Below are 26,236 nucleotides of genomic sequence, written 5' to 3'. Positions count from 1 at the left end.
CAGAAATCTTTCTCTTCTCACACGTGTTATTTTGTTCAAATTGATGCTTAAAAAATACACCTCCTTTTTTCTTCTAAATATTCTGATGCAAAGGTTTCTTCAATGAATTCCAAACCTTTGTGCCTCTGGGACAGTCCAGGGTGTGACTCATAGATGGGGACTTTTTGCCTCTAAGTAAAATAGTTGACTTTTCCTCCATCTGCCACTAAACCTTGTCAAGAAAGAATTTTGAAACACCAGCAGCCTTTGTGGGCCTACTTCACACACACAAATGTGTATTCACCGACTTCTAAAACATGAACAAGTAAGGAATCTTGCCACTGAATAGGTGCAAGCCTGGCACCAAATTTAACACTGTACCAGGCCAAGCAAGTGCCAAGGGGCAGAGCAAAGTGCCTGTGCTCTCCAGGCAGCCCTGATTTTCTTCTGAAGGACAAACAAAGGGGCTTGCAAAGTTTTCACCTTGTGACATTAAATTATCCATCGTGTAGGGATGTGCACTGGCACCAGAAATGAAGTGAAGCATAATTCTGGTATTTTATCCCTGAGGGAAGTTACAGCCTCAATGCTGCCCTCACTGGCACTTCTCCAACAGCCAAGTTCCTCAATCAGCTGCTGGCAGCAAATTGTTTTTTCTCCCCCGTCTTTACCATGTCTTCTGCTTTGCTGCAGTCCATCTAAGAACCTTTGCTTCATGAAGAGCACAACATGTGACACTCACTCAGACATTTCAGAGATAAAATCATTGCACACCTAATGATTAAATACAGCCTTTATTACAGAAACACCAATAATAGAAAAATAAAGAGCATATCTTACTTCTCATAGCAAGTTATTTTTAGCAGCCATACATTATAGCAAGCTAGAAGTGATCAGCCAAGCCATGTTCAGATACTCAAGATGCCAATCTAATCTCCCTTCCTCTTTCAACTGAATTAACAGCTGTTTCTTAATTTGTGCTTGTCCATCAGAGAACAGAAAGGACTGAAAGAAATTAAACCCTGCTTTTTAAACTCCTCAGTGACTTGTCTATGTGTGACATCATTGTGTTTTTGGGATACCCTCATTTTGTCTAGGGTGTGCAGAGACCACAGGGGATGGTCTGGCATGGGAGCTGCAGCAGAGCACCAGAGATGTGGGGATGTCCTCACCTCCAAGTCCTGTGATGGCGCCACGGCCTCCTGAGCAGCACATGCTTGCAAGGAAGTTAAGTTTTGCTTCCCTGGTGGATGTATAATCAATGCACCACATTATCAGTGCACCACATCACTCTGATCAGCACCTTCTGGTTCAGGGCTGGGTTGGTCTGAGCCTGCAGCTGGGGGAAGAAGTGGGCTGGGGTTGCTGAGTCACTTTGGGACCCAGCTGCAGCTTTGTCTCCTCCCACAGCCAAAACTGCCCTGCTGCCCCACAGTATGGCCATCATGGCCCACCTAGTGTGCAAGCAGTTTACCAAATGTCCTCCTTGTGTATGGTGTTCTTTCAGGGACTTTTTGTTCAAGATACTTCCCCAGACAAGATTTTCAAAAGAGCAAGTCTGGCAACACCAAGAGGAATTACCCTACAGAGTCATCCCAGTAGAAGGGAGACCTCAAAGCTACTCCATTAGGTAAAATGTGTCAGCTAAATATATTTCTGTACTCTGGCAGAAAATAAACATGGGCATCAGCTTTTAGAGCTGCACAGAGCAGCTCAGGGAGAAGATTGGCTGTCTGATTCTAACTCAGCATTAAATCTGGAGAGGCAACACTCCCTGCTATGCTGACACATCCCTGCTGCAGGCTGGTTGGGTTTTGGGATCAGGGATGGAGGTGAGGCTGAGCCACAGATGGGAGAAAGGCTGCACTTCAAGGCTGGGATCTCCTGATGCAGTAAGGATTTCTCCAATGGATACTCTGCTGCTGTAAAGCACTAACTCCATTGGATTAATTTTGCTGCATGTTGGCAGCATTTCCTGGGAGCATCCAGTCATTTCATTGGTTTCCACCACGTGCACTTCACCTGTGCCACTTAGAGTAAGCCCAGAGTATCATTCATGTACAAATGGCAGAATGCAGCCTCATAAAAATAGCAAACAAAAATAGAAAGAAAAAGCATAAGAACAAATAAGATAAATCTGAATCCAAATATTGTTCAATACTAACATGTTGATTCACTGCAGAAAGAAAAAAACCTATGGAGGAAAACATTATTTATGCATCACTAGTAAGAATGCCAGGTGTCACAATATTAACCACAGAATTAGCAGTCATTAGTAACTCTTTTCTGTCCTCATGCTGATATCAGAGTTTTTTAAAAGACTGAATATTAACATAAATCAATTTTTCAGAACAGAAAAAGCAAATGCTATATCCATGCTATATGTCAGTAGAAGTAACACAGATCACACAGTCCAGCAATCCAAAGAACATGTGAAATGGGACTCAGCTTTGACAAGGGAAAGGTGTCTGATCCCTGTGCAGAACAGCCTGGGGCCAGCCCATGTGCTGAGCTTTTTAGGCAGCTTTTGTTAAAATGGCCACGTGTAGCAGACTGGGACAGTGACATCCCCACTGCAGGCACAGGCTCATTTTCAAATGGAAGCTCTTCATCCATTTACCTTTCCTCCCAGACATGTCATTTTTTTAAAAAAAGGTGAATGCTTTAATTGAGTATAAAAATCTGCTTTCTAAGCAACAGATTCATAGTACTAAGTAACCCTGAGAATCAGAGGGATCTTATTGGGCCCAAGGTCTGAGTCCAGTGGCTGCTTGTCTGCTAAGGGGGGAAGGAGGAAGGGAAAATGAGCTCAATAAAGCTCATTAAGCATTATGAACAATGCTGGAGCCCTTTTGCAAAAGAATAATTGAAATACTTACATTTTAATTTGAGTATTCAACTGAATACAGTCCAAATCATGGTGTCTGTATTCAAGGCTTGAAAGTTTGGTGTCCTATTTTGTGTGCTGTTTTACCTTATAAATGTATTCAGCTGTTCCTGTGCTCACAGCTGGTTCTGATGTTTCTCCAAGTGTAAAAGTGCTTCAAAATTGTCTTTATCCTTCTTATTTATTGGTTCATTCAGACTCAAAGGGAACATTTCTAGAGAATGGTAATTACTTCCACAGCTACATATTATACTGATTATAGAGCATTATGGCCATGTTTCCTGCTTCACACAGACCAACATCTCTAATTCATAGAATGGAAGAATTTCTTTCTTCATTTAAATAAATAAACTGGCAATGGTGAAATATTAGTAAAATATCAAAACTATTTTTAAAATACTTAAGGGAATATCTGATATGACATAACCATCAATTTAATCCAATGAAAATCCAGTGAGGTTTCATCACCATTAATGTCTGCACAGGATTTGGGCCATTATTCATAGAAATTAAATTAACTCCCAGCATTTCCTTTTTTTTTAGATATCGATTAAACTGTCAAGGCATTTTTGCCTTTGACTTCATCTTTCTTTTGTTTAATGAGTGCCATTCCACAGCCCTTTTCCAGGCCAAACTTTTATTAGTAAAATTTAAGCCATTAGCCTAACTCCTTGGAGGAAGTGTGCTCTTACTGAATATTATTTTCTCTTTTGCAAATGCTTTTGTACATAATTTCTTATCATCTTGATGTCATTTGCTTCAGTGAGCAGATTGTGTGGCATGTGCACATGTGTATGTCTGTATGTGCACATTTCTGCACATGTAAATCTTTTGTGACAAGGAACTTTGCCTTCTTACAATAAAGAACATGAGCTGGACTTAAATCTCAAAAGCAATTACTATTCTCATGCCTTCATCATTGCTTCAGCAGGAAATAGCCTACAGAGTGTATCAGTGTGCTTTAATGCAACTCCAGATTATTTCCATATGAAAATCCAGCTGCTCAGCTGTGAGCACACTGGGGAACACTCACTTTTGGGCAGAGTTTGTCCTAGGCCTGTGCAAGCATTTATTTCCCACTGAAACCCTGACCATACAGCATCAGTGGATTTCCATTTCTCATGGACTTCATGCAGGTGCCCCAGTGGTGGCCACTTAATCCCAGGCATTTCCAGTGAGTGTGGCATCTTCCTGGACTAAGGGACCACCCTGCTGCCCCAGCAGAGGACATTTCCTGGGCTCAGTGTGGTCACTGTGCCAGGTCCATGTCTGAACTGCACATGGGGGATTCCTGAGCTCTCACAAGACCAGGAACATCTTCAGCTCCAGGGTAAGAGTCACAATTACCACTCTGCATTAGTGGGAGAACCCCAGGAGCTTAGGAAGTGTAACTGTGTGTAGGACTGGTGAGAACTTGCTTGAGAGTGGAGTCACACTGACAATTCCCCTGAGATTTTGGCACTCACTGTGTTCTGAAAAAAGCTTTCAGTGAGCTCTCACCTAGCAGGGTTGTCTGTAGCTGTGGGCCTCTGGTTTATTCACCTGAAGGTCAGACTTACATCTTTTGCTAAATCTAACCATCATTAACAAACCTGATGGATTTTCTGGGGGATAGTGATACTGCTTGCTTTAAGCTATTTTTAGGAATCTGGCTTAGGTGATCTGAATGACCTCCTTTGTTAACAACAGAGAGAATTTAGGCACCTCATTTTGGACTACATCTAAATTAGATGCTAAGAATAGCCTAAAGCAGAAGGGGTGAGTTCTCTCCTTCCCACCTTAAAAGAACTCCTTCCAGAAACATTCATTAGCTGTAAACACACAGTGTCATCTCACTTAAAAATGTGGCTTTAGGGCAGGGAGATTCCAGGCAGAAGCAAAAGCTCCTGTGACTTCTCTGCTTTCTGCATACACTTGGAAGGAAAGGGGCACCTCAGATGCGTTCATATCCTCTCTGTGGCTTCCTCCTGGAGATCAGGAAGGTGGCAAACACAATGACAAACAATCCCAGGATACTCAGGCACACTGCAATGGGAGCTACTTTGCCGTTTCTATCAAGAAAACATTCTTCTTCTGAAAAAAAAAAGAGATCAGAGAATGTTAGACCAGAACACCATACTCCTAAACCATATATCTGCATTCCAGTAAAATTGGCAAATATGAGCCAGAAGTTCTCAAAACCTTGCTTTCTTTAGTTTTTTTCTTTCTTTTTCCTATATACTTACTATATAGTATATATACTATACTTACTACACTATATTTACTACACTTTTTATCTGTGGTGAGCCTTATCTCAAGAAAACCATCCTTGCCCCTTCTGCAGTAGCTCTGTGCTTCCCTGGTGAGTGGCTCTTCTCCCTCACATCTGCAGGAATTGTTTCACCACTCAGCACACACACAGCAGGGGCTTTCTTCCCAAATGCAGATGGGAGCATCACAATACAAAGTGCCAGCCTGAAAATAAAGAGCAAGACATCCTGCATGGTCAAAAACTGCTCCTGTGTGACATCAGATTGCCTCTTCCCAGTGAAGAGGAATGCTGCTCTGAGTGGCAACTGCAGAGCAAACTGTTCTCTGAGCAGGGCAGTGTGGTCAGCTAAACCCCACAGCTAAACCCCACAAACAGTACATCCCAGCTCAGCAGCAAATCCAGTTTATAGCCAGGATAGATCCAACACCCTGTGCCCCCTCACTCCCTGGGACTGTTCTGAGGCAGGATTGACAACACTCTGAGATCAAAACCTCGACTCTTATTCCACGACTGTGCTGGCACAGGTTGTAGCTTGGCTTGGGCTTCTCCCTCATGGGAATTTTATACTGTCAGTGGGCAATGATCCCAAGGAACATGTGGAGTCCATGGCATCATTTCACAGCTCCAGAGCCTCCACATGGCTCTTCCCAAAGTCTGATCCTCTTCTGCTCTAATCCAGATGGTGATGCAATGCCACAAAGCCAGCAGCATGAGCATTCTATTAGAGGTTGCCTTTTAAAAGCTGTCTGGTTAATGTAACCTGCTGTTAAATGGGCTGAAAAGTATTTGCATCTGAGTGTTGTAAAAGCCAGAAATGTTTGAATAGGCCATTTTGCTTTGATGAAACATTGGGAATGAAGGAATGAACTCTATGAACTCTGGAAACTGATTCTGATACAATGAAGTACAGAAGGCTCTTTTAAAGATTTCTAGACTCAAACAGATCAAGCTATTGATCTAACCTCTGTAATCTGTACAAAATTGTAAGGAACCTGAAACCAGTGACCATTAATGTTTTCTTTTTCTTCCGCATTTAAAGATAAGCAAATCAGGAGCAACAGAACTGAAACTATCAGTCTTGAGACTCCCGAGGGGAGGAGACTGATGATGTTTAGTCATTCCTTCACTGGGGATTTTCTTTTTCAGAATCTGCACATGCAGCCAATACACCACAGTTTCATGACTGTTTTATAGCCACAGGGGAATTATTTCAGAGGTGGGAGCTGCTTTCTCAGCTCTCTGATTAAAAGCAAAACTAATTTAAATTTGTACATGGTATTGACTAGCAGAGATTAGTCTGACTTGGAGAGAGGGGGAGGAACAGAGAGCACCTTTCTCAGCTGAGTCTCTCTTAGAGGTGAGACTATACCTAATCCCATAAGTAATATCATTCATTGTACACATTTGAATGGGAATGCAGATGGGATGCCATGAGTTCTTCCAGCTCATTGTTATTCCATGAAAAAAAATCTCCACAGAATGACAGGATAGATGGGATTCTCAGGGTGGAGAAGGACTATGTCTTTAAAAAGCCCCAAATGTTGTTTCCCAATATATTCCTTTTAGAATGGAGAAGGTAACCAAAATGGTGACCTAACAGAAGAATTGTTCAAGTAGAGCCAAACTGAGTCAAAAGACAGATCTAAAGTAAAAAGAATACAGGGGCAATATTTTGTAAGCACACAGAAAGACAAGTGGCAGAAGAGAAAATGTCTTACTGCTGCATCTGAAGGGCTGGAGAGCTGGTCAGCCCCTCTGTGCACCTGAGTTCTTGTATGGAAATGCTCTGGGAGGAAGCCATAGAAATGAGAAAATGGACAACTTGAAAGAAATCACAAGGTCCCACTGAGTTCTCCCCTCTGGTCTTTTACTGAGATACCTGATTGCCTCATTGTGGCACTTCTCCAAGAAAAGACAAACTGAAGAGATGAGCATCATGTTTAATTCTGAAGCTGGGAGTGCGCCAGCTGTGCTCCTCCTCAGGAACACATTTCATCATGTCTAGACACAGCTGCTCTGAAAATATCATCCTGCATTCACAAATATCTCTTATTAGCTGGCAGTTTTGCTGCTGCAGTTGAGTGAGTATCAGGAGCCTTTTAGAATAGCTAAAATCTGAGCACAAACAGCTGCAGCCAAACCACTTCTGAGCTCTGGCTTTCCTTGCCAGTGACAGCAAAGCTCTGTGTGTGTCATGTTCTGGTCGTGTGTGTGATGAGAAGCCATTTTATTATCTATGATTTTCTTAGAGTCTTGATATTTCAAACAGGATTGGGTATGAGAAAGGCCATGTGCTTCCTTTCCAAAAATACTCAAAGATTTCAAATATATATATATGTGATTAGAGATATATAAGAATAATAAGAAAAAAGTTCCAAAATGTGTATTTCTTCTTGCAGCTGGACTGAAATAGCTGCTAAGATTTTCTCTCCCCAGCTGAGAATTGGTACAGTTTGTTTTCTTACATGATTTCCATGGTGTTGATAATGATGTATTTGTATATTGTGACTGATGAGAGATAATCAGACAGGGAAAGAGCACAGAATTACCTGTCCTTTTTTCCAGTCAATACAGAATGTATGAATTTATTACAAGAAAAAAAGTGCGCAAATTAACTTCCTGTAATTAGGCCATTCTGACCTGTGTAGAACCACACTTTGTTTGAAATTTATAAAAATTATAACTAGTACAAAACCTTGTGGTTGATGTCTCTATATGAAGCAACAAGTAAAATGACATTTTTTATCTATTTGAAATACATGAATTATCAGTAAAGGCACATAATCAGAGCTGAAAAAATGGACATATTTGTCCAACATAAGAGTAATTTGTCCAAATGTGTACCAAAAGTTGCGCTTTACGGCACCTTCTACAATAGCCGCGCTTTACGGCACCTTTTACGACAGCCGCGCTTTACGGCACCTTTTGCGACAGTTTTACGACAGTTGCGCTTTACAGCCGTTTTACGACAGTCGCGCTTTACGGCACCTTTTACGACAGTCGCGCTTTGCGGCACCTTTTGCGACAGTCGCGCTTTACGGCCGTTTTACGAGACTCACACTTTACGGCCCCTTTTGCAACAGTCGCACTTTACGGCCGTTTTACGACAGTTTTACGACAGTCGCGCTTTACGGCACCTTTTACGGCAGTTTTACGACAGTCGCGCTTTACGGCACCTTTTGCGTCAATCGTGCTTTACGGCACCTTTTACGACAGTCGCGCTTTACGGCCGTTTTACGACAGTTTTACGACAGTCGCGCTTTATGGTCCTTTTACGACAGTTTTACGACAGTCGCGCTTTACGACAGTCGCGCTTTACAGCAGTTTTACAACAGTCGCGCTTTACGGCAGTTTTGCGACTGTCTGAAATCTGGCTATATTGAGAGCAGTGACCTGGAAATGAACTTTGCACGTCGGCATGTGGGCAGTGCACTGGTAGTGAACACACCTCTGCTTGCTCCAGGAGAAAATGGATGAAGAAGAATATTTTGGCTGTAGAGCTGAACATTTTTAATGAGAAGGTGAAACAGAAGGTACTGAATGCAGGAGGGAAAGATATTTTTCCATCCTCCGTAGGTATTAGCACTGTGTTGGAAATGACTCAGGAAAAGTTGAGACAACAGCAGTGAGATGTGTATGGGTATAATTTAGCAGATTACATCCATCAGGATACCAGAGTGCTGTAGATCTGAGAAGAGTGGAAAAGTATCCTTCTACTCACCTTTTCCAAACTGGTCACCCACAATGTCAAAGGCCTGCAGCTGCATATGAACAAAGAGGATCTGGAAGTTCATCTCCAAGGGGAAGGTTTGCCTGCTGGCACACTTAAAGGAATTCCCCAGCTTTGTTGTGAACAGCTTCTCATTTAGGGCTGCATAGTAAAGCATACCTGGAGGCCAGAGAGAGACAGATAAGAATCCACACTGACTCCATTGGAACCAACATCTTCGTGAGGTAAAATGGTCCCAGAGGTGAATAAAGCACAGACATTTTCTCCATAAACTATGACTTATTCTTCTTACATGTTTAAATGAGTGCTTTAACTATCAATGGACAACTCAGCTGAGCTTAGGTCTGAAAAGTGGGTAAAATTTCAGATGCTTCTTCAAATCACATTTTAACAAATTGAGTCTGCAGGAGGGGGTCAGAATTCTCACAGGAGCAGGCAAGGTTTGAAGTAATCTCTATTCTGAAAGAGTGAGGCAGGGAAAGCTTTTGAGATCAAAAAGAAAATGTAATAATAGTGATGTAACTGCAGCCAAGCCCCTTCTCTTCCATTTTTATACCATAAGATTTAGATGAATCACACACTGAAAGCTTGATAAAACACATATTTGCAAAATACAGTGTTTTAAAGATCTGAAAGCTTATCCCATACCCAGAACAGTTTGATATGAAATTAAGACAGACATTGATATGAAATTAAAATCACTGACCTTCAGAAGATAACTGTATTCTGCTCTCAATTTTAGTGACAGAGTAACTTGGAGCTTGCTGCAAAAGAAGATGTATCTTTATTCATAATACATGCTCATACTTGCAGGGGAAAGAAACACAGCTTACCTCCACAGAATGGTCATAAGGAATTTCCCAAAGGAACACATCACCTTTGAGACCCAAGAACCAACGCTCTTGGATTTTTTTCTTTTCCAAATCTCAGCTGCATCCTCTGTTCAGTGTACTGGGGCCATGCAGGTGTGATTTTAAACAAACTGCTCAAGCTGGGCACTCCTCAGATACTTGTGATAATAACCAATAGTAGGAAGATTGCTGGCAAGGAAAGCACCTTGCACAACAGCACAGAACAAAATTCCCAGCCAGGTGTCCTGCCCACATGTGCCCTGAAACCCTGGTGCAGCCTGGACACTGCTCTCCCCTGGGGTGCCACAGAGCAAGAGTCAGCCCTGGGAGCTTCTCCCTGGTAGCAGTGTTGCAGTAAAATGTGATGCCTCATGCAGCAGCCCTGCTACCCTCTTTAATTCCTGCTGTGGGCACACAGGGATTCATGAGTGCAGCTGGTGGATAAATGGCATGAATGTCTCCTGTGCACTTGTAGGATGGAGTGGTAAAATTGAAGAAAGAAAATGCACCAGAGGAGAGGTTCTCGGCATGATTCCACCTTAAAGACATAAATATGACCATTTTTGGATGGCAGTTCTGTTTGGCCACAGTTAAAAACTTTGCTTGGGGAAAACACCTGCTCCTACTTCACATCTTGTGGGTTGGTTACACAACTTCCTTTTTTCAAGCCCTTCACAGAGGCCACTGGAGTGGTGAGCACTGAACCAGCCCCTCTCCTCTGCCACCCCAGCCCCGGGGCCTGGGCCAGCTCCTCTCCCACAGGGACAGCCACAAGTGGGGACCAAAAAGCCAGCAGCAAACTGTTTTCTTATTAACTTGAATTTCAAAGCAGTCCAAGCTGAGCCCTGCTATGCTCTTGAGGTTTATCTTTAAGTGGAGGCTGCATTGTCTAATGCTGTGCCAAATACCACCTTTTTCAGGGCAAGGCAGGTCAAGCACCTCCTAAAGTTCACATCACTCTCCTCAGCACTGCTGCAACCTGGGAGCTTTCGTGGGTACTTGAATCCCCAGCCTTTCCCTAAGGATTCTTGTAACACCAAAAATGCTCCTCTTGTTGCAGGAAGCACACATTTAAAGCAAACACTCAGAGTCTGAGCTGATCCTTTGTTTTGAAAGAGCTCCTTCATTTTTTAACCTTACTTTTCTTCTGTAGCTCTTAGAAAACTTTTAGCCATAAGCTAAAATAAAGATGACTACTAATAGAAATATTTTCTCTGTTCAAGAATTAATGACACATGTGGGGTATAATTTCCTGTTCTCTCTTTGACTTTTTATGAAAATGACTGATTAACCATTTGTACTTTTCTTAATTGTCTCTAATTTGAGCTTGGAGCCAGGCTGCAAGACTGACATTTATCTTGATTAATTGAAGGACACAGATCAGCAGTGATGGCCTGATGCAGCTCTCAGCTGCTGTGGAGCTCCAGGACATGGCCTTGATGTTCATTACACCTGCCAGAGTTTGATGGGATCCAGCCATGTTCCTGCCCATTCCTCCCTGCCCATTAATGACTTTATTCACAGTGTTAGTTCTGTTTTACCTCTGCTGGCATCATCACCCAGCCCCTACAGCTTTCAGGTAAACAGTGCTGCCTTCCAAAATGTGCATATCCCTGATTTAGCAAGAGGATGGCTGTACTCAGGGATTTTCTCCTGTGCTTGTAAAAGCTGCAGCACTCTTGGTAGCTTGTGTTAAAGCCTGCATGTGATGTGGCCCCAGTGGGGAACTTGGAATGAATAGATACAATGTCAAAAACAAAGCTCAGTTTCCCACTGTGTAAGCAGCATCTCCCATCTTGCCCAAGTTTCTGCGTGTGTTTATAGGTCTCCCTGGTGTGGTGCATTTTAAGGCTGCTTATCTACAATTTTGTTGTTGCAGTTCACTTGTGTGGAATTCTCCACTCAGAAATTAGATGAAATTTGACTCCTTCAGCTGTGGATGTGTCATGCCTCCTGGGTACTTAAACTGCACAGGCTGTCCTTTGAATTTGACAACCCCAGCTGGCTTTTAGGGGGCACAAATGGCTGAGAGCAACTTGACAGTGAGTCAGAGCTCCCAGCACACCTTGTTCCTGCACAGAGACTCCAGTCCCAAACCCTTTCCCTGTGCACCACTCCCATGCAAACAGCAGATCTGACCCGCCCTACCATGAGACTTTTACCTATGTAAAAAAGACTCAGATTTTGCTTGGCTATTCCTAGGCTTTGTGTTCCTTGAGGGACAGCTTTAACACTGCTCTCTGGCACTTTCTGTCAGAGGATGGCACAGAACTGTGCTTACTATTCCCTTCCAAATGGAAAGTTCAAACAGAGCTGATTTAACACTGAAGTCTGTTGTACTGTGAACACAACATTGCACAGGCAGTCTCCAGAAGTATTTTCCAATCTGAATTAATTAAAGCATGGTTCTCTGGTTCTAGCCTTTTGGGAAGGAGTAACCATGCCTTATATACAGATGGAAAACAATCACAGAGATAGATAAAATGCCTTTTTCCACAGCTCAAGCTGGATCAAAGGCAGCTTTGTTTTTGCTTTCCAGTCCTAAACACTCCTTCCCTCTAAATGCAACAATTACCTTTACAAAGATGATGTTTACAAATCCTCCACTAAAAGTTAAGTTCAGCTCAGACTGCACCATCCCACAGCTTCCAGATATCTTTGTCATATTGGGGTTGACAGTCACGTATTCCATCTGCTCCTGTGGAGAAAAGAGACATTGCAGGGCTGCTGATGAATAAAAGCAAACATGCAGAGATTTAAAAACTTTAAAACACACAGAGATTTGCCCTTTTTATGCCCCCAGACAGGCTCTGTGTGTCTGAATGAACAGGCTAGTGGTGGTGGCAGCCAAACTGCTGCCTGCCAGGGTTGTTCCCCACTTACAAACCAGCACTGGTGGTTGTCTGACACATCACTCAACTGTTCCAGTGCATTAAACTGTGCATTAAGCTGGCAGAAAATATTTGGTTTCTGTTCATTCAGTGAACTGATGATTCAGGCAGAGTCAGGTGAGTACGAGTGGTAATTTACAGAGAGGGAGTACCTCATGTTATTATCAACATCTCACTGAGGTCTGGTGAGGTTGGGAATCCTGCTCCCTTCCTGGCTTCTGACAGGACAAGGGATGAAAATTACCAACATTAGTCTCTCTTGCCATGTTAGAAATATTCAGATATCAAACATGAGTATTTGTGTTTGTAACAGGGATGGCATAAGAACTCCAGAGCCTGAGGATGTAGCTCTTATATGGTGTATTAATGGGGGCAACAAAAACTTAAGCCTGAGGGACACATTTGCCATTTCAGGTTGTATGGCATCTTTTGCTGAATCGTTCTCAGTGGATCACTTCTAGGAGAGAGGAGCAGCTCTTCACGACCTGGCAGTTCCCATGATCCTAAAATGTCCATACATCAGCATCAGGACAGCCCACCTCTAAATCTAAGTCTGTGAACTGGCAATTTCTTGCTTTCATTCCAACTCACAATGTCAAGCTCTTGCCTGAAGTCAGTTCAGATTTTAACCAACCTCCCATTGTGGGAAGCACAAATAACTCTGCAGGCTGATCCCCTGCCCCAGCATTGCTCCCACACAAATATCACTGAAGTAAGAGAGCACCTTTACATCCCCTTGGCATCATCATACCACAGGCCAAAGTACAGCAGCGGGGATACTGTGGCGTGAGAGGCCTTAGACTGGCAGCAAACCATTTATTTTGATCATAGGAGCTAATTCTGAAAATGGCTTGGAAAGAGAAAGAATAAACTCCAGCTAATGACTGAAGTCACTACAGAGCTCAGCTTCCCCCTCACCTGTTGTGTATTTCGGGCCATCAGCTGCAAGCCCATGACGGCTTTGACACAGGTCCTGTTCCCATCAGAAACAGTGTAGGTGCCTGTGGGGATGGCAGAGGGCTGTGGGGTGGGAGGGGGTCTCACAGTGCTGCCAGGGGACGTGGGAGCTGTCTGTGTCCCTGCAGGGGTGACTGTTGTGTTGGTCCCAGCCGTGGCTGTTGGATCACCCGTGGCTGTTGTTTGTCTCCGTGACCGCGTGCTGGGCCCAGCCCTCGGCGTGCTGGTGGCAGCTGTCCCCTGGCTACTTGCTGTCTCATGCTTCAGGGAGGTGTTGGTGGCCACTGCTGCAGTTGCTGTGGTCACACGTGGTCCCGTGCCGTGCCTGGTGGAGGACACAGGGGCAGAGGTTGCATTCTTGGCTGCAGCTGTAAGCGAGGGCACTGCCGTGGTCACAGCCTGGCCGGCCGTGCTGGGGCTGTCTGCAGGGGCTGGGGATGGTGGTGCTGCTCCTGCCGTGGGCTGGCCTGCAGCTGGTGCTGCCTGCAGCTGCTCCCTTGTCTGCTCCGTCGTTCTGTGGCTTGTGGGTGCTGTTTGAAGAGAGTCTGTGCTGGTGCTTTGATGTTGTGAGGAATGATAAAGGGAAAGTGGCTGAGCAGAAGTAGCCATTTGGTGGAAGGATGTGGTTTCTGGAGACAATTCAACCCCCAGGGCCACTTCAGCAAAGCAGGAGAAAAATGCTGCAAAGAAACTGAAGTCAGTAGTCTAGAAACCTTTACATTTCACTTTTGTGTTGATAACCACAACATACCTGCACTGGCTTTGTTATCAAATGGGTGATACAATTTCACTCTTCATTTGGCTCCAGTCATGATAGGAGAATAAAGGCAGACACCCTGTAGGACTATCCACAGCTAGACACCAATACCCTAAGCTTCACACCTCTGAGTATTCCCATTCCAGGGGAGCACACTGGCTCCCAGCTCTCCACACACTCAGGAAGCAGACCTTGCACAATCCCCAGGAAGCACAAGAATTACGTGCAGGATGTAGTTCAGCAGGATTTGCTGGAAGCAAATTGTTGAGGTCTAAAGAAGGTGAAGTGGGTGCAGCAGCCAGAGGGTTTGTTGGTTTCTTACCAACAAACTGTAGGGAGTGGGGATGTGTCTGTGTGTGTGAAGGAAGTGAGCAGTGCCATGGTCTTACAGTGATTCACAAGTCTGGGAAACCACTCTGGGAACAGGGAAATTCCAGGTATTTATTTTGTTCCAGCCATGTCACCTTGAACCCTGGAGTTCTTCCTCCTGGAAGAACCCAAAGAAAGACCACCCTTCTAAGTGATGGGCTTTCAGAAATGAGAAAAAAATTAGGGTGCAAAAAAAAAAAATCCAGGAGCATTTTGGACCACATCAGGAAATAGTTACAGCACCAAAATTATGCTTCCACCTAATAACATTTACAGACAAAAAGGTGTCCTTTGCAGAAATGAAAGAAAAATATCTGGCTCCTAAATGTAAATACAGAAGTGAACAAAAAGTGGGAAAGTACACTGCAGAATATTTGAATGTCACAAGTCTTCTGCTTGAGTCTTTGTGAGTGTGCAACAAGACTCTGGAGAGACAAGGTCCAGTTAAAGAAATAAATCACTGATATTTGGGAATTCTTTGATGTACATGAAGGTACAGGTGGTTAAATGCTTTACTGCCTAAATTAGTGGGAGGACAGAGATAAATTCTCCAGTTTGGAGACAGAAGGGACGCAAAAGTCCAAGATAGCTCATATTCCCAGCAGTACAGCTCCACAGAGAATGCCTCAACATGTTGGAGTTCACTGTACACTGGTTTTTTCAAAGAAATTTCTCATGAATCAGTGTCAAAGTTGATGGCAGGCAGGCTGCTGAGATTAGAATATCAGGATACATTAACGCCAGAGGCACATTTGGAGTGAAAATGGCTGAAATCTCACAAGGTCTTATTCATTCATTTGTTGTCACTCATCATGAACAGAGATCTTCAATAATAGCTGAATTCATAAAAATCTAACCAGTTTCAGATACATGTAAAGTAAGAATAATAAAACTTCTTGAGTTTTGAATCAAATTCAAGATAAAAATCAAAGCAACAAGAGCAGATGCACAGATCTTAAACCTTACCACAATCTTCCCTTTAAAATGGCTATGCTGGAGAAGAGCAGAAATGGAGATGCAAATACTCCAAACTCCTAAAATTGTCTGGGTTTCACTCTGAGCTGTACAGAACACACCTGACTGCCATTTTAGGTGTTACCATCAAAATGCAACTTGAGACAGTTGAAAAACCTCAAAAATATTGTGATTTTTCTCAAAATGAACCTAAAAATGCATAATTCATATGATACTTTAGTTCATTTTCTCCCTTTCCCCTATGCTTTGCCACAACTGATGCAGAGCTGTTAATCAGATGACTGATCTCCTTCTGTGGGGCCAGGGGAAAGCCAGAGCAGTTGCCATGCACCACTTATGGGTAGCTGCATCCAACTGTATCAGCATGATAAAAACAAGAAAGAAGAAGTTGCAATTTTCACTCTTTCTTCCCCTCTAAGACTGTAAAACAATCCATATTTGAATTTACACCACTCCTAAATTGTCTGTAGGTCTTCGTTTTCAGCTCACTGATTGTTTTTGATTACTGACCAGGTTACACAGATGTAGAAAGAAATATTGAAGGGACATTAAAATGCCACCCATAGCTTTTAAATAAAACTCCTCAAAAGGTCATTTCAACTCAATTATTTTTCTTTGTTCAGCCGGACAGGGTGACCTGAGGGGTGAAGCCAGCAATGTCTTTGGAATGGCCCATGGTTCTTGCTCACTGGGCGACTACCAGACTATTCCTCCAAGAATTTTGGGGCCAAATGCCAGTGTGTGATGGTCACACTGCTAAATCCATTGGCCTGGGCTTCCCAAAAGGCATTTGGCCACAGCAGCCCCCAGGGATGGGCAGGGATCACTCTCCAGCTGCCCCCATTGGCACTAGCTCTGTTTGGGTGGCTGCTGGAGGAGGTTTGGTGGCCCTGCTGGGTGAAGGGGCAGATGGGCCCATGGGTCCCTGACCTGCCCTCCAGCTGAGGCTGGGAAAGCTTCTGTGGCTCCCTGGCATGGCCAGGATCCCCTCTGGGAGCCTGGCACAGCTCAGAAAGCAGCTGACAGCACAACTCCCCCAGTACTGCCTTTTGTGGCTCTGCCAGCAGAACAGAACAGACCACAGAAACACAAGGAGGGGAGCTCTGCACCCCCAGTAGTTTCCTTTATTTTCCCCTCCTATAAAGCCAACTCAAAACTTCATATAAACAACATTTTGTTTGAGGGATGCAAGTGCCCTGGGGTGTATCTTCCCAGAGCAGCAGCTGCAGTCCCCTTGTCTCACTTCAGCACCAAAATTGTGTGTAACAGATGCCGAGGGCTGTGTGAGAGCCCTGACAGCCTCCTTGCAATGCTCCAGAAAAAGCTCCCAAGCTCCCAGAAATGGACCAGCACAGCTCTCAGAAATTCACTGTTCCCTGTCTGGGCCTGGAGATCCCTTTTTCATGCTTTGGTGACAGGTTTTGGTCACAAGAACATCGCTGCTGTGCTCCCAGCTGTTATGGTGGGAAGCTGAGTGCTCAGTGCCATGGCCCAGCTGGGCCATTTCTCAGCCTGTGCTGGGGTGTGTGACAGACACTCATCCCCTTTTCATCAAACCACACTCATCTGTTCAGCTGCCCAGCAGTGTTGTTTTGCACTAATTATGTTTCGTTCCCTGTCTGCATAGAAGGACTTGACTTTGTGACATTAATAAAACATCACAACAAATTATTAAAGGAAAGATCAAAATCGGGTAAAGAACAGAGGAAACAAGTTCTTTCTGGTCAAAAGTGATGGCTGACCACTGAATTATTAGTGTTGCTACTCAGTCTGATCTTGCTCTCCCTTTCATCTCTATGTTTTGGAGCTCTTTCAGCAGCCTTTGGCTATGAAGCAGGCATGGGAAAGCAGAGATACAGGAGGAGCTGCTTGTGGTCAACTCCCTGGGCACTTTCCCTGCTCATGGACTGGGAGGGGGATAGGGCTGCTGTTTGTGTGATCCCCGTGTGCGATGGCAAAACACAGCCAACAGCAAGCTCAAACCCTTGGCCATTCCACAGAATAAATCACATTTTGTCCTCTTCACCAGGCAAATTTGGTGCTCCTGCAGGTGTTGAGCAGTGACTGGGAGATGTCCTTCATGTGTATGGCTCCCCAGATTTTCACAGGGCAGCATTAAGGATCAGATGGTGACTCTGATGGGGTTTGTCATTGAGAGAAGCCCCAGCCTGACTTCTCCAAGCCCCTGCCTCACTCCTGCTTTCCTGATCCTGCTCTGCATCTTGCAATGCAGATAAATTGACTCAAGCAATGCTTCCTTAGTTTTTCTTTCCTGCTTGTCTCACTCAAGATTTTCAGTTAGATCTGCAGGTCTGGAAATTATTTTTAATTACGAAAAGCAAAGCCAAAAAAGTCTGCTTCTAACAAGGCTTGGAACTGACTCCTTCACACAGAGTTTATGCCACTGCAAGAGTTCAAGGGAAAATACAGAGGAAAACATCAAAAACAAAGTGTATCTTAAAAACTGAATAGGTTGATACACTAAGTGTGTCAAACTGAGGGTACAGCAGCTGCAGTGAACAGCAGGTATGGTTATTTCTTAGCAATGGGACTTTACTGAAAGCACCCTCAGTGTTAGCAACAAACTGTCCAAAGTTTTGAGTCTGTTGGGTGCTGTCCTGACTGCAAGGAAACCAGACTGAGATAATGTCCCATTTTCCAGGTAGAAATGATGCTGTTACTCACCCCAGGCAAGGGTCAGCGAGATGAGCTGACGTGCACTCCTCCCCATGGCCAGCACAGCTGTGAGAGGAGCTGCTTCTCCCGGGAGCTGGTGCAGAACAAACCCAGCTCTGCTGCTGACTGAAAAGTTTCACCGGCTGCAGGGAGTGCTCAGTCACATGGCTGGGAAGGAGGTGGAGAGAGAGGGGGAGACCGGTGCCTCTTGCCTGTATATTCACGCAGAAGGAAATAAATGATGGTTATGAAAGAAAGTGAAAAGAGAAGTGACTGCTGGGCTGACTCGGAGGAGACCTGGAGCTCTGTGAGGCCAGGGAAAGCTTCATGCATCTCCCTCCCTGTCTGAGAACTTGGTGCACAGGGCCCCAGCAGAGGGTTACAGCCTGCAAATCAGTGCCTCCCCTGTGTTCTTCAGAAAATACTTTATTTAAGGGCAAACTGCATATTTTATGTTAAGACACAGAAGGGAGAGGTGTGACTGTGTCCACAGGGTAAAGCTAACAGCTAAAGGTAACACAGGGCTGAGCAGAGCCCCAGATGGGCTCTTGTCCCACAGGCACCATCCTGTGCTGCTGGGCCCCATAGAGAGTGCGCACGGATGTGAGCAAGTGTGCATGAGTGTGCAAGAGTGTGAGCGGGTGTGCAGGAGTGTGCAAGAGTGTGCGGAAGTGTGCAAGAGTGTGCAGAAGTGTGCATGAGTGTGCAAGTCTGAGCAGGTGTGCATGAGTGTGAGTAGTGTGCAAGTGTATAAGTGTGCAAGGGTCTGTGTGAGTGTGCAAGAATGCCAGTGAGTGTGCAAGTATGTCTGTGAGCGTGCAAGAGTGTGAGTGTGCAAGGCTCTGAGCGTGAGTAATGTGCAAGGGTCTGAGTGAGTGCGCACGGGAGTGAGCAAGTATGCATGAGTGTGCAAGAATGTGAGGGGGTGAGTAGTGAGCAAGTGTGAGTAGTGTACAAAAGTGTGAGTGTGCAAGAGTGTGAGTAATGTGCAAGAGTGTGAGTGAGTAGTTTGCAAGGGTGTTAGTGTGAGTGGTGTTTGAGTGTGCAATTATTTATTCCTTTCCAGGGTTCTGATGTCTCTTTGCTCCCCCTTTAGTATAGCTCTAATGGCTCATTTTGTTTTAATAGAACAGATACCATAAAATAATGAATCAGCCTTCTGAAGGGCGGAGCCAAGATTCTCCTCTCTTCACTCGTCCTGGGGACGCTCAAACAGCACCACAATCACCAGTTTGAGCTGCTCTGGGCAGCAACAAATAATATAAAATAAAAATTTGGAAAAATAGAAAAACTTAAAAATTAAATTTAAAAAATAGTAAAAGATTAAATTAATAAAAATAAATAAACAAAATAAAGGAAAAACTGTTAAGTGCCGTAAAATGTTCAAAGAAAAACAGTTGCAAAATGTCATAGAGAAACCGCCGTAAAGCGGGACTGTCGTAAAATGGGCGGGGCCATAAAGCACAGCTGTCGTAAAAGGGACCGAGGCTCAAACCGCGACTGTTGTAAAAGGGGGGGGGGCTTAAAGCGCGACTGTCGTAAAAGGGAGCGGGGCCGTAAAGCGCGGCTGTCATAAAAGGGGTCGCCTTATAGCGCGACTGTTGTAAAGAGACTTCTGGACGCAGGGGGATTGAGCACTTTAATAATATCTCCCGCCGGGATCTGGCTGCCGGGGAGGTGGTCGTAGCTTGCAGGGCGCTGGTTGAGCTTTTTGCTGCAAGGGGAATGCCCGCAGCAGCTCCCCGCCGAGCTCTCCTCCTGCCGTGACTCTCGAACGGGACACGCCCCCCACCCCCGTCGGAACCCACAGCTCCGGTACCCGCAGTCCTGCTTGCCCCTGCCGCCCCCGCCCCCTGTACATTCGTTTCCCCGCCCTCAGCCACGCCCCCTGCCCTCACGGCCCCTCCCACAGCTCCCGCCATCCCCGCCTTTGCCATCCCGTTGGTCTCTGCTGTCCCGGCTACCGCGGGCCCCGCCCACACCTGCCCGCCTACCAGCGGCACCGCGGCCCCGCCCCCTCCTGCCCCCGCCGCTCTTCCCGCTACCGGCAGCAGGGCCCTTGGGGCCGCCTCGCCCCCTTTGCCGATCCAGCGCCCGTGGTGGCCGAGTCCCGCCCGCGGCCGTCGCTGCCGCGTCTTTGCGGTCCCCTGCGGCTCCCGGCTCCGCGGTGCCGAGCACGCCTGGCGCGGCCGCGCTGGCTCCCGCATCGCCCCCTGCGCGCGTTGGAAGCCCCGCTCCCCCCCCCCCGGCGTTCAAGCGCTCGCAGCACGCCCCGAGGGGCCCCCGGGCCGGGCACACGCCCATGGTTAACCCCGTTCCTGCCGCCGTTCCTCCAGCGCAATCCCCCGGTCCCGGCACGGCACTGCTTGCGCTGGGACCGGGGCACCCCAGCCCCTTCTCTTGCCGGCGCCGCGGCACCTTACACCGGTGGCCGCAGCCTGTCCCGTGCCTGCCGCGGCTCCGGCTCAACTTCCCGCCAGCGCCGCCCCTGCCCGCCGGGCCAGCAGCCACCCCAGCCCGGCTTACGAGCTCCCGGCGGCTGCACGCCGCGCTCCAGCCCCCGACCAGCCCACGGCTCGCCATGGCCCCCCCGCAGCTGCCTCCCGCCGCCCCCACGCCGCTCCTGCCGCCGCCGCCACGCCGGGTTTATCTCCCGCTGACGAGCCCGCCCCGCCGCCGCCCGTGGTCGCTTTCCCGCTCCTGCCGCCGCCGCTCGACACCGCGGCCCCGGGCCGGACCGCAGCTTTGGTACAGCCTCCCGGCTCCGAGCCGCTGCAAGTGTGTGAGTGTGAGTGAGTGTGCAAGGGTGTGAGCGGGTGTGCATGAGTGTCAGCCAGAGGGCTCCTGCACAGCTCCCCGGGCCGGGGCAGGAGCCGTGCCGGCAGTGCTGGCATGTGCGGCAGCAGCAGGAGCTGTGCAGGCAGGGCTGGCATGTGCAGCAGCAGCCATGCAGGCAGGGCTGGGATGTGCAACAGGAGCTGTGCAGGCAGGGCTGGCATGTGCAGCAGCAGCAGCAGGAGCTGTGCAGGCAGGGCTGGCATGTGCAGCAGGAGCTGTGCCGGCAGGGCTGGGATGTGCAGCAGCAGCAGGAGCTGTGCAGGCAGGGCTGGCATGTGCAGCAGCAGCAGGACCTGTGCAGGCAGGGCTGGCATGTGCAGCAGGAGCTGTGCAGGCAGGGCTGGGATGTGCAGCAGGAGCTGTGCCGGCAGGGCTGGCATGTGCAGCAGCAGCAGGAGCTGTGCAGGCAGGGCTGGCATGTGCAGCAGCAGCCATGCAGGCAGGGCTGGCTGCAGTGCCAGCAGCAGCTGTGCAGCAGGAGAGCCTCGAGCCTCACTCACTCCTGCCCTGGCATCCCCTGCCCTGGGCACCTGCCAGAGCCCTGCTTGGGCAGGGAACAAAGCAGCCCCCACCTTGGCACCTGGCTGCTCCTAATTCTTCTTTTCTTCATGCCAGTATCAGCTGCAGGAACATGGTGACAGCAAGGACTTGAAGAGTCAGGTGAGGTGAAGTTTGCCCCCAGAAATCTGGATACTGCATGAAATCAGGTCCAGTTTATCTTGCTCTACTTGCATTGTCGTTCTGCATTCTCATTTTCACTTGCTTGCCTTTCTGTGTGATCCACAGCTTGTATTTGGATCAATTAGCACTCCCTAATGAACACTGGTAGCCAAAGGCATGCAGATATCTCAGGAGTAACTATTATAAATTCATCTATGACTTTCTCTGTCTGTGTGAACCTTTGCACTCTCCTAAGAGTCCCAGCGATTCAGAACACCACTAAGGGAGATAGGTAATGGAAAAAACCCTACTCTGCCTTTTGGTACACATTTGGACAAATTACTCCTATATTGGACAAATATGTCCATTTTTTCAGCTCTGATAATGTGCCTTTACTGATAATTCATGTATTTCAAATAGATAAAAAATGTCATTTTACTTGTTGCTTCATATAGAGACATCAACCACAAGGTTTTGTACTAGTTATAATTTTTATAAATTTCAAACAAAGTGTGGTTCTACACAGGTCAGAATGGCCTAATTACAGGAAGTTAATTTGCGCACTTTTTTTCTTGTAATAAATTCATACATTCTGTATTGACTGGAAAAAAGGACAGGTAATTCTGTGCTCTTTCCCTGTCTGATTATCTCTCATCAGTCACAATATACAAATACATCATTATCAACACCATGGAAATCATGTAAGAAAACAAACTGTACCAATTCTCAGCTGGGGAGAGAAAATCTTAGCAGCTATTTCAGTCCAGCTGCAAGAAGAAATACACATTTTGGAACTTTTTTCTTATTATTCTTATATATCTCTAATCACATATATATATATTTGAAATCTTTGAGTATTTTTGGAAAGGAAGCACATGGCCTTTCTCATACCCAATCCTGTTTGAAATATCAAGACTCTAAGAAAATCATAGATAATAAAATGGCTTCTCATCACACACACGACCAGAACATGACACACACAGAGCTTTGCTGTCACTGGCAAGGAAAGCCAGAGCTCAGAAGTGGTTTGGCTGCAGCTGTTTGTGTTCAAGACAACGAGCACTGGTCTGGTTCTCCACCTGGTGGGGTTCCAGGTGAGAGGAGAGGATCAGGCCTGATTCTATTCTAGCCTGGTTTACTAAAAGCAAGACTTGTGTGTCGTGCAACTGCCCATCTCTGTTGGCCATTGGTGCCAGGGAAGGACTCTGCAGCCCACCCACACCTGAGGGGGCACTTTGAGGGCAGTTCTGAGGATGTGAAGTTTGACAGAATAGCAGCAGAGCAGAGAGCCCAGGCAAACCCTCAGCCTGGAGGGCAGGTGTGGCCAGCCCAGGCCCAGGAGCAGAGCCAGGCACAGGGCCAGCAGCAAGGGCTGCTGCAGCACAGATTTACCTGGGATCTGGTGTCTTCTACAGCCAAGTCTTAGTCACAACCATTACCTTTAAATGACTTCTAAGTGGTCACTAGAGCATCTCCAAACAACACTGAAATGAAATCCTTATTTGAAAACTATGATTTTTAGGTCCATCTACCTGAATAGGATAGTGTCAAAGACCTACAGACAGAATAAGCATACCCTAACACACATTAGTCTTGCTGGACTTTACCAAATCATCTTCTAGACTGTACATGGAGAGTCATTCCCTTAATTATCTCTTTGCTTGACAGAAATACACTAATTAAAAGACTGTCCTGCATACTATTTAAAAAATTCAAAAAGTCATCAAACCCCATTTTGTCTCAGCAAAGCCAGAAGGTTGCTCCTTTGTCTTTCCATCCATCAGCAGTGTCACAAATCTTCAATTTGGCAGTTTCATACACTCAGGGTAACCCTTCCCTATCTCTCTCTCCCACACACAAAAGGTTACTATACTCACTAATGTGCAAAGCTCCCTAGCCCTTCCCTCTCCTATGCTTAGGGCAGGGGTAGACAGCAGCACTGTTCCTGTGCAAAAATTACTGAAAGTAATAGAGAAACCAGAATTAATTCATTTTAGAGAGAGGATTGCACTATAAGAAAATGTTGCTGCATATTTCCTTAGGGGACTGAAAGGAATCAATTCTTCCTGCAGGATGCTGATAACCACAGTAGACCAAGAGGATTCGTGTTCCTGAGAGCCTACATGTCAATTTTGAGGTAAATGACCAACACAAACAGGCAAGCTCCTACCTCTGTAGAACAAAAATAGCTTCCAGAAAGGTCCTTTAGTCCTGAACAGAAAATGTCAAAAATCACAGAGTTTAGATACGGAGGGTTAGAAGAGCCATGGGAATCAATCACCACATTGCAACTTAGAATCAAGCAGTAAGTCTTCACAGGCAAAAAAAAATAAAATCTGACTAACCTTTTTCCTGCTACAAGGCTTTTTCTCAAACAGGACTATCTGCCTGCTCCACAGCTATCCTGACTCCCACACTAAGGTACTTGCAACACCAGCCTCCACTGAGACACAAAGGAAAACATTCGAGTCCCTGGGAAGGTGAGAGCAGAAATAGCACACACACCTACTGCTTTGCTCAGAGGCTCACTTAGTAAAGAGTGGGTTTTGGTTTGCTTCATCTCCATTTCTAGTGCTTTTAGTGCCCTCTGTTATTTACATAAAGCACCACTAGTCTGAGGGTTAAACAAAACATCCCTAAGAGTGAAAGCCACTCACTCACTCTTTAGTTTCTTCTGGGCTCATTTTTACCAGACTGATCTTTGCCTGTTTGCAGCTCTTAGTCAATATTTATCTTTACTAGCAGCTAGTTTAAATAGCTAGTTTAGCTATTTATCTTTACTAGCAGTATTTATCAGTACTAGCAGCTTTTGTGGGACCTAAGACCCAATTACCATCAAAATGCCTTCATGCCTTAACAGCTGCTCTAAATGAGCTAATGGCTTCTATAGGAATCATAACATCTGTAATCACTTTATATTATACATTACATCCTTATGTGGCAGAGATTTGGTACAGTCCTTTCATCAAACGTCTTGGAAAGAATTATTTAACAACAACACTTTATCCACTCATTGGAGCATCTAATGCTCACTGCCTATTTGCAATGTTAAAGTATATTCCAAATGGGGGGGTGAAATGTATCTACTCATAGCCCAGCACACAAGGAAAGCATGCAGTCTACTCAAACATGTGACAGTAAATGGCATTCAACTGAATTCTCGGCACCAAGTGCAAAGGGTTGTGATCCAGCAACCAGAGACTGTAGAGGGGGCAGAGGAATGACTCAGACTGTAAAAAGAGTTCAGTGTTCTTTGTCACAGTAGTGTTACATGTCTACTTCCCTGCTTAGCCCTGCACCTCCCAGGCAGGAGCTGCCACCTGCACCATGCCAGGTGTGGAATGCTGTGTGCAGCAGGGCCTTCCTGGGCCATGGCACTGCTCTGATGGTCCCAGCCAGGAGTCTCCTTTCCACAGCCACGCTCAAGTGGGGTGTTTTTGGTGTTGACTGACAGCGAGAAGGGCACATTTGTGATGATGTATCAGCTGGAATTAAGGAGGACAGGGAAGGCACAGCCAGAGGCAAGCAAATGGAAAAACCTCCAGGTGACCCCAGGGTGGAGCAAGGACTCATAACCACCATGTGCCCCTCTGCAGTGATGTGGTGCTCAAGCAAAGTTGCCAAAAGGTGCGTGCATAGAGACTCTTCAGCTCTGCTGTTGACCTAATTTAGGCCACATCTTCTGAAACAGTTTGATAATCAATGCAAGAAGCATTTTTCTCCTCTAATACTGGAGGTACTTTTGATGTTTTCTGGATGTTTAATGCTCCTTTCAAGTTTGTTTTTCCCAGCTTGCCAGGTAGACAGCACAGTTCTCATCTGTTCATGTTGATAAAATTTTAGTGAATTATGAACCTCAGAGCTTGTGAGGAAGGCAACTTTGATCCAGTGTCCACCCAAGATAAAGACAGGTGGATGGGTCCTGAGGAAGGCTGGTCCTGCTGTTCAGCTGCCAGCCCTCTGCTCTGCTGGGAAGCTTTTGGCCACCTCACTTTCCTTCGTGTCTGACTCTACTGAGGCTGTGCTGCAGGAATCGTTGTACGTGTCTGAAAAGGAGGACATGGACATTGTCACTACAGTGTGTCTACAGGATTTTTCATCTACAGTCTTAAGGTTCTTTCTTAAAAGCCTGGAATAAAATTAAACATAAAATCACAGTTCTACTGCTCTTCTAATTCCTTCACAAAAGGCAAGGGAGGCTCTTCTGGTGTGTAACTGTAATGTGTGCCTGGTGTAGTTTTTCCTTTGAAGCACTGGACATGCCAGTGAAATGAGAGCCATAGTTGGGCAGGTGAGGAGAGGACTGACCTGCTGTGGAGGTGAAGTAGCAGTAATTACCAAACTCCCTTTACACCACAACAAAGAATCCTGAGGTTAAAAAGTTATTTCCTCCACTTAAACTGACCAAAAAGATC

The 26,236-nt window shown here is 45.9% G+C and overlaps 3 protein-coding genes across 8 annotated transcripts in view; 1 reads left to right on the top strand and 2 right to left on the bottom strand.

The window, feature by feature from the left end:
- Positions 1 to 793: 793 nt before the first annotated feature.
- On the bottom strand, positions 794 to 20,782 carry LAMP3 (lysosomal associated membrane protein 3). The gene is made up of 7 exons (XM_064720931.1): positions 20,742 to 20,782; positions 18,333 to 18,535; positions 13,508 to 14,226; positions 12,274 to 12,396; positions 9,554 to 9,611; positions 8,839 to 9,006; positions 794 to 4,939 (listed from the first exon to the last, which is right to left on the bottom strand). Exons 2-7 carry the CDS (start codon positions 18,376 to 18,378, stop codon positions 4,800 to 4,802), a joined length of 1,254 nt encoding a protein of 417 aa, XP_064577001.1. The 5' UTR covers positions 18,379 to 18,535; positions 20,742 to 20,782; the 3' UTR covers positions 794 to 4,799.
- LOC135451861 (uncharacterized) lies at positions 19,768 to 23,962 on the top strand. Its single transcript, XM_064721446.1, has 4 exons — positions 19,768 to 19,879; positions 20,045 to 21,111; positions 21,777 to 21,821; positions 23,894 to 23,962. The coding sequence occupies exons 1-4, from the start codon at positions 19,768 to 19,770 to the stop codon at positions 23,960 to 23,962; spliced, it is 1,293 nt and encodes a 430-aa protein (XP_064577516.1).
- MCF2L2 (MCF.2 cell line derived transforming sequence-like 2) overlaps positions 22,294 to 26,236 on the bottom strand; it is a 151,118-nt gene continuing 147,175 nt past the window's right edge. For all 6 annotated transcript variants that reach the window (XM_064720927.1, XM_064720928.1, XM_064720929.1 and 3 more), the window contains one exon: positions 22,294 to 25,867. In XM_064720927.1, coding sequence (XP_064576997.1) covers positions 25,767 to 25,867 — 101 coding nt within the window. In that variant the 3' untranslated portion in view covers positions 22,294 to 25,766. The remainder of the gene's footprint in view (positions 25,868 to 26,236) is intronic.

This window comes from Zonotrichia leucophrys, chromosome 9 (genome assembly GCF_028769735.1).
Source record: "Zonotrichia leucophrys gambelii isolate GWCS_2022_RI chromosome 9, RI_Zleu_2.0, whole genome shotgun sequence".
NCBI lineage: Eukaryota > Metazoa > Chordata > Aves > Passeriformes > Passerellidae > Zonotrichia > Zonotrichia leucophrys.
This window is presented reverse-complemented; position numbering and strand designations above follow the sequence as displayed.

What these genes read in the sequence shown, in the direction of transcription:
- LOC135451861 (XM_064721446.1), top strand. Translation starts at nt 19,768, where the DNA reads ATGGGCGGGGCCATAAAGCACAGCTGTCGTAAAAGGGACCGAGGCTCA. An exon ending in TCGTAAAAGGGAGCGGGGCC is followed by an intron (nt 19,880 to 20,044) that starts GTAAAGCGCGGC and finishes TTTTGCTGCAAG; the next exon opens with GGGAATGCCCGCAGCAGCTC. An exon ending in GCCGCTGCAAGTGTGTGAGT is followed by an intron (nt 21,112 to 21,776) that starts GTGAGTGAGTGT and finishes TCTTCATGCCAG; the next exon opens with TATCAGCTGCAGGAACATGG.
- LAMP3 (XM_064720931.1), bottom strand. Translation starts at nt 18,378, where the DNA reads ATGGGGAGGAGTGCACGTCAGCTCATCTCGCTGACCCTTGCCTGGG. An exon ending in TGGCCCGAAATACACAACAG is followed by an intron (nt 12,397 to 13,507) that starts GTGAGGGGGAAG and finishes TTTTCTCCACAG; the next exon opens with GAGCAGATGGAATACGTGAC. An exon ending in GGGTGACCAGTTTGGAAAAG is followed by an intron (nt 4,940 to 8,838) that starts GTGAGTAGAAGG and finishes TTTTTTTTTCAG; the next exon opens with AAGAAGAATGTTTTCTTGAT.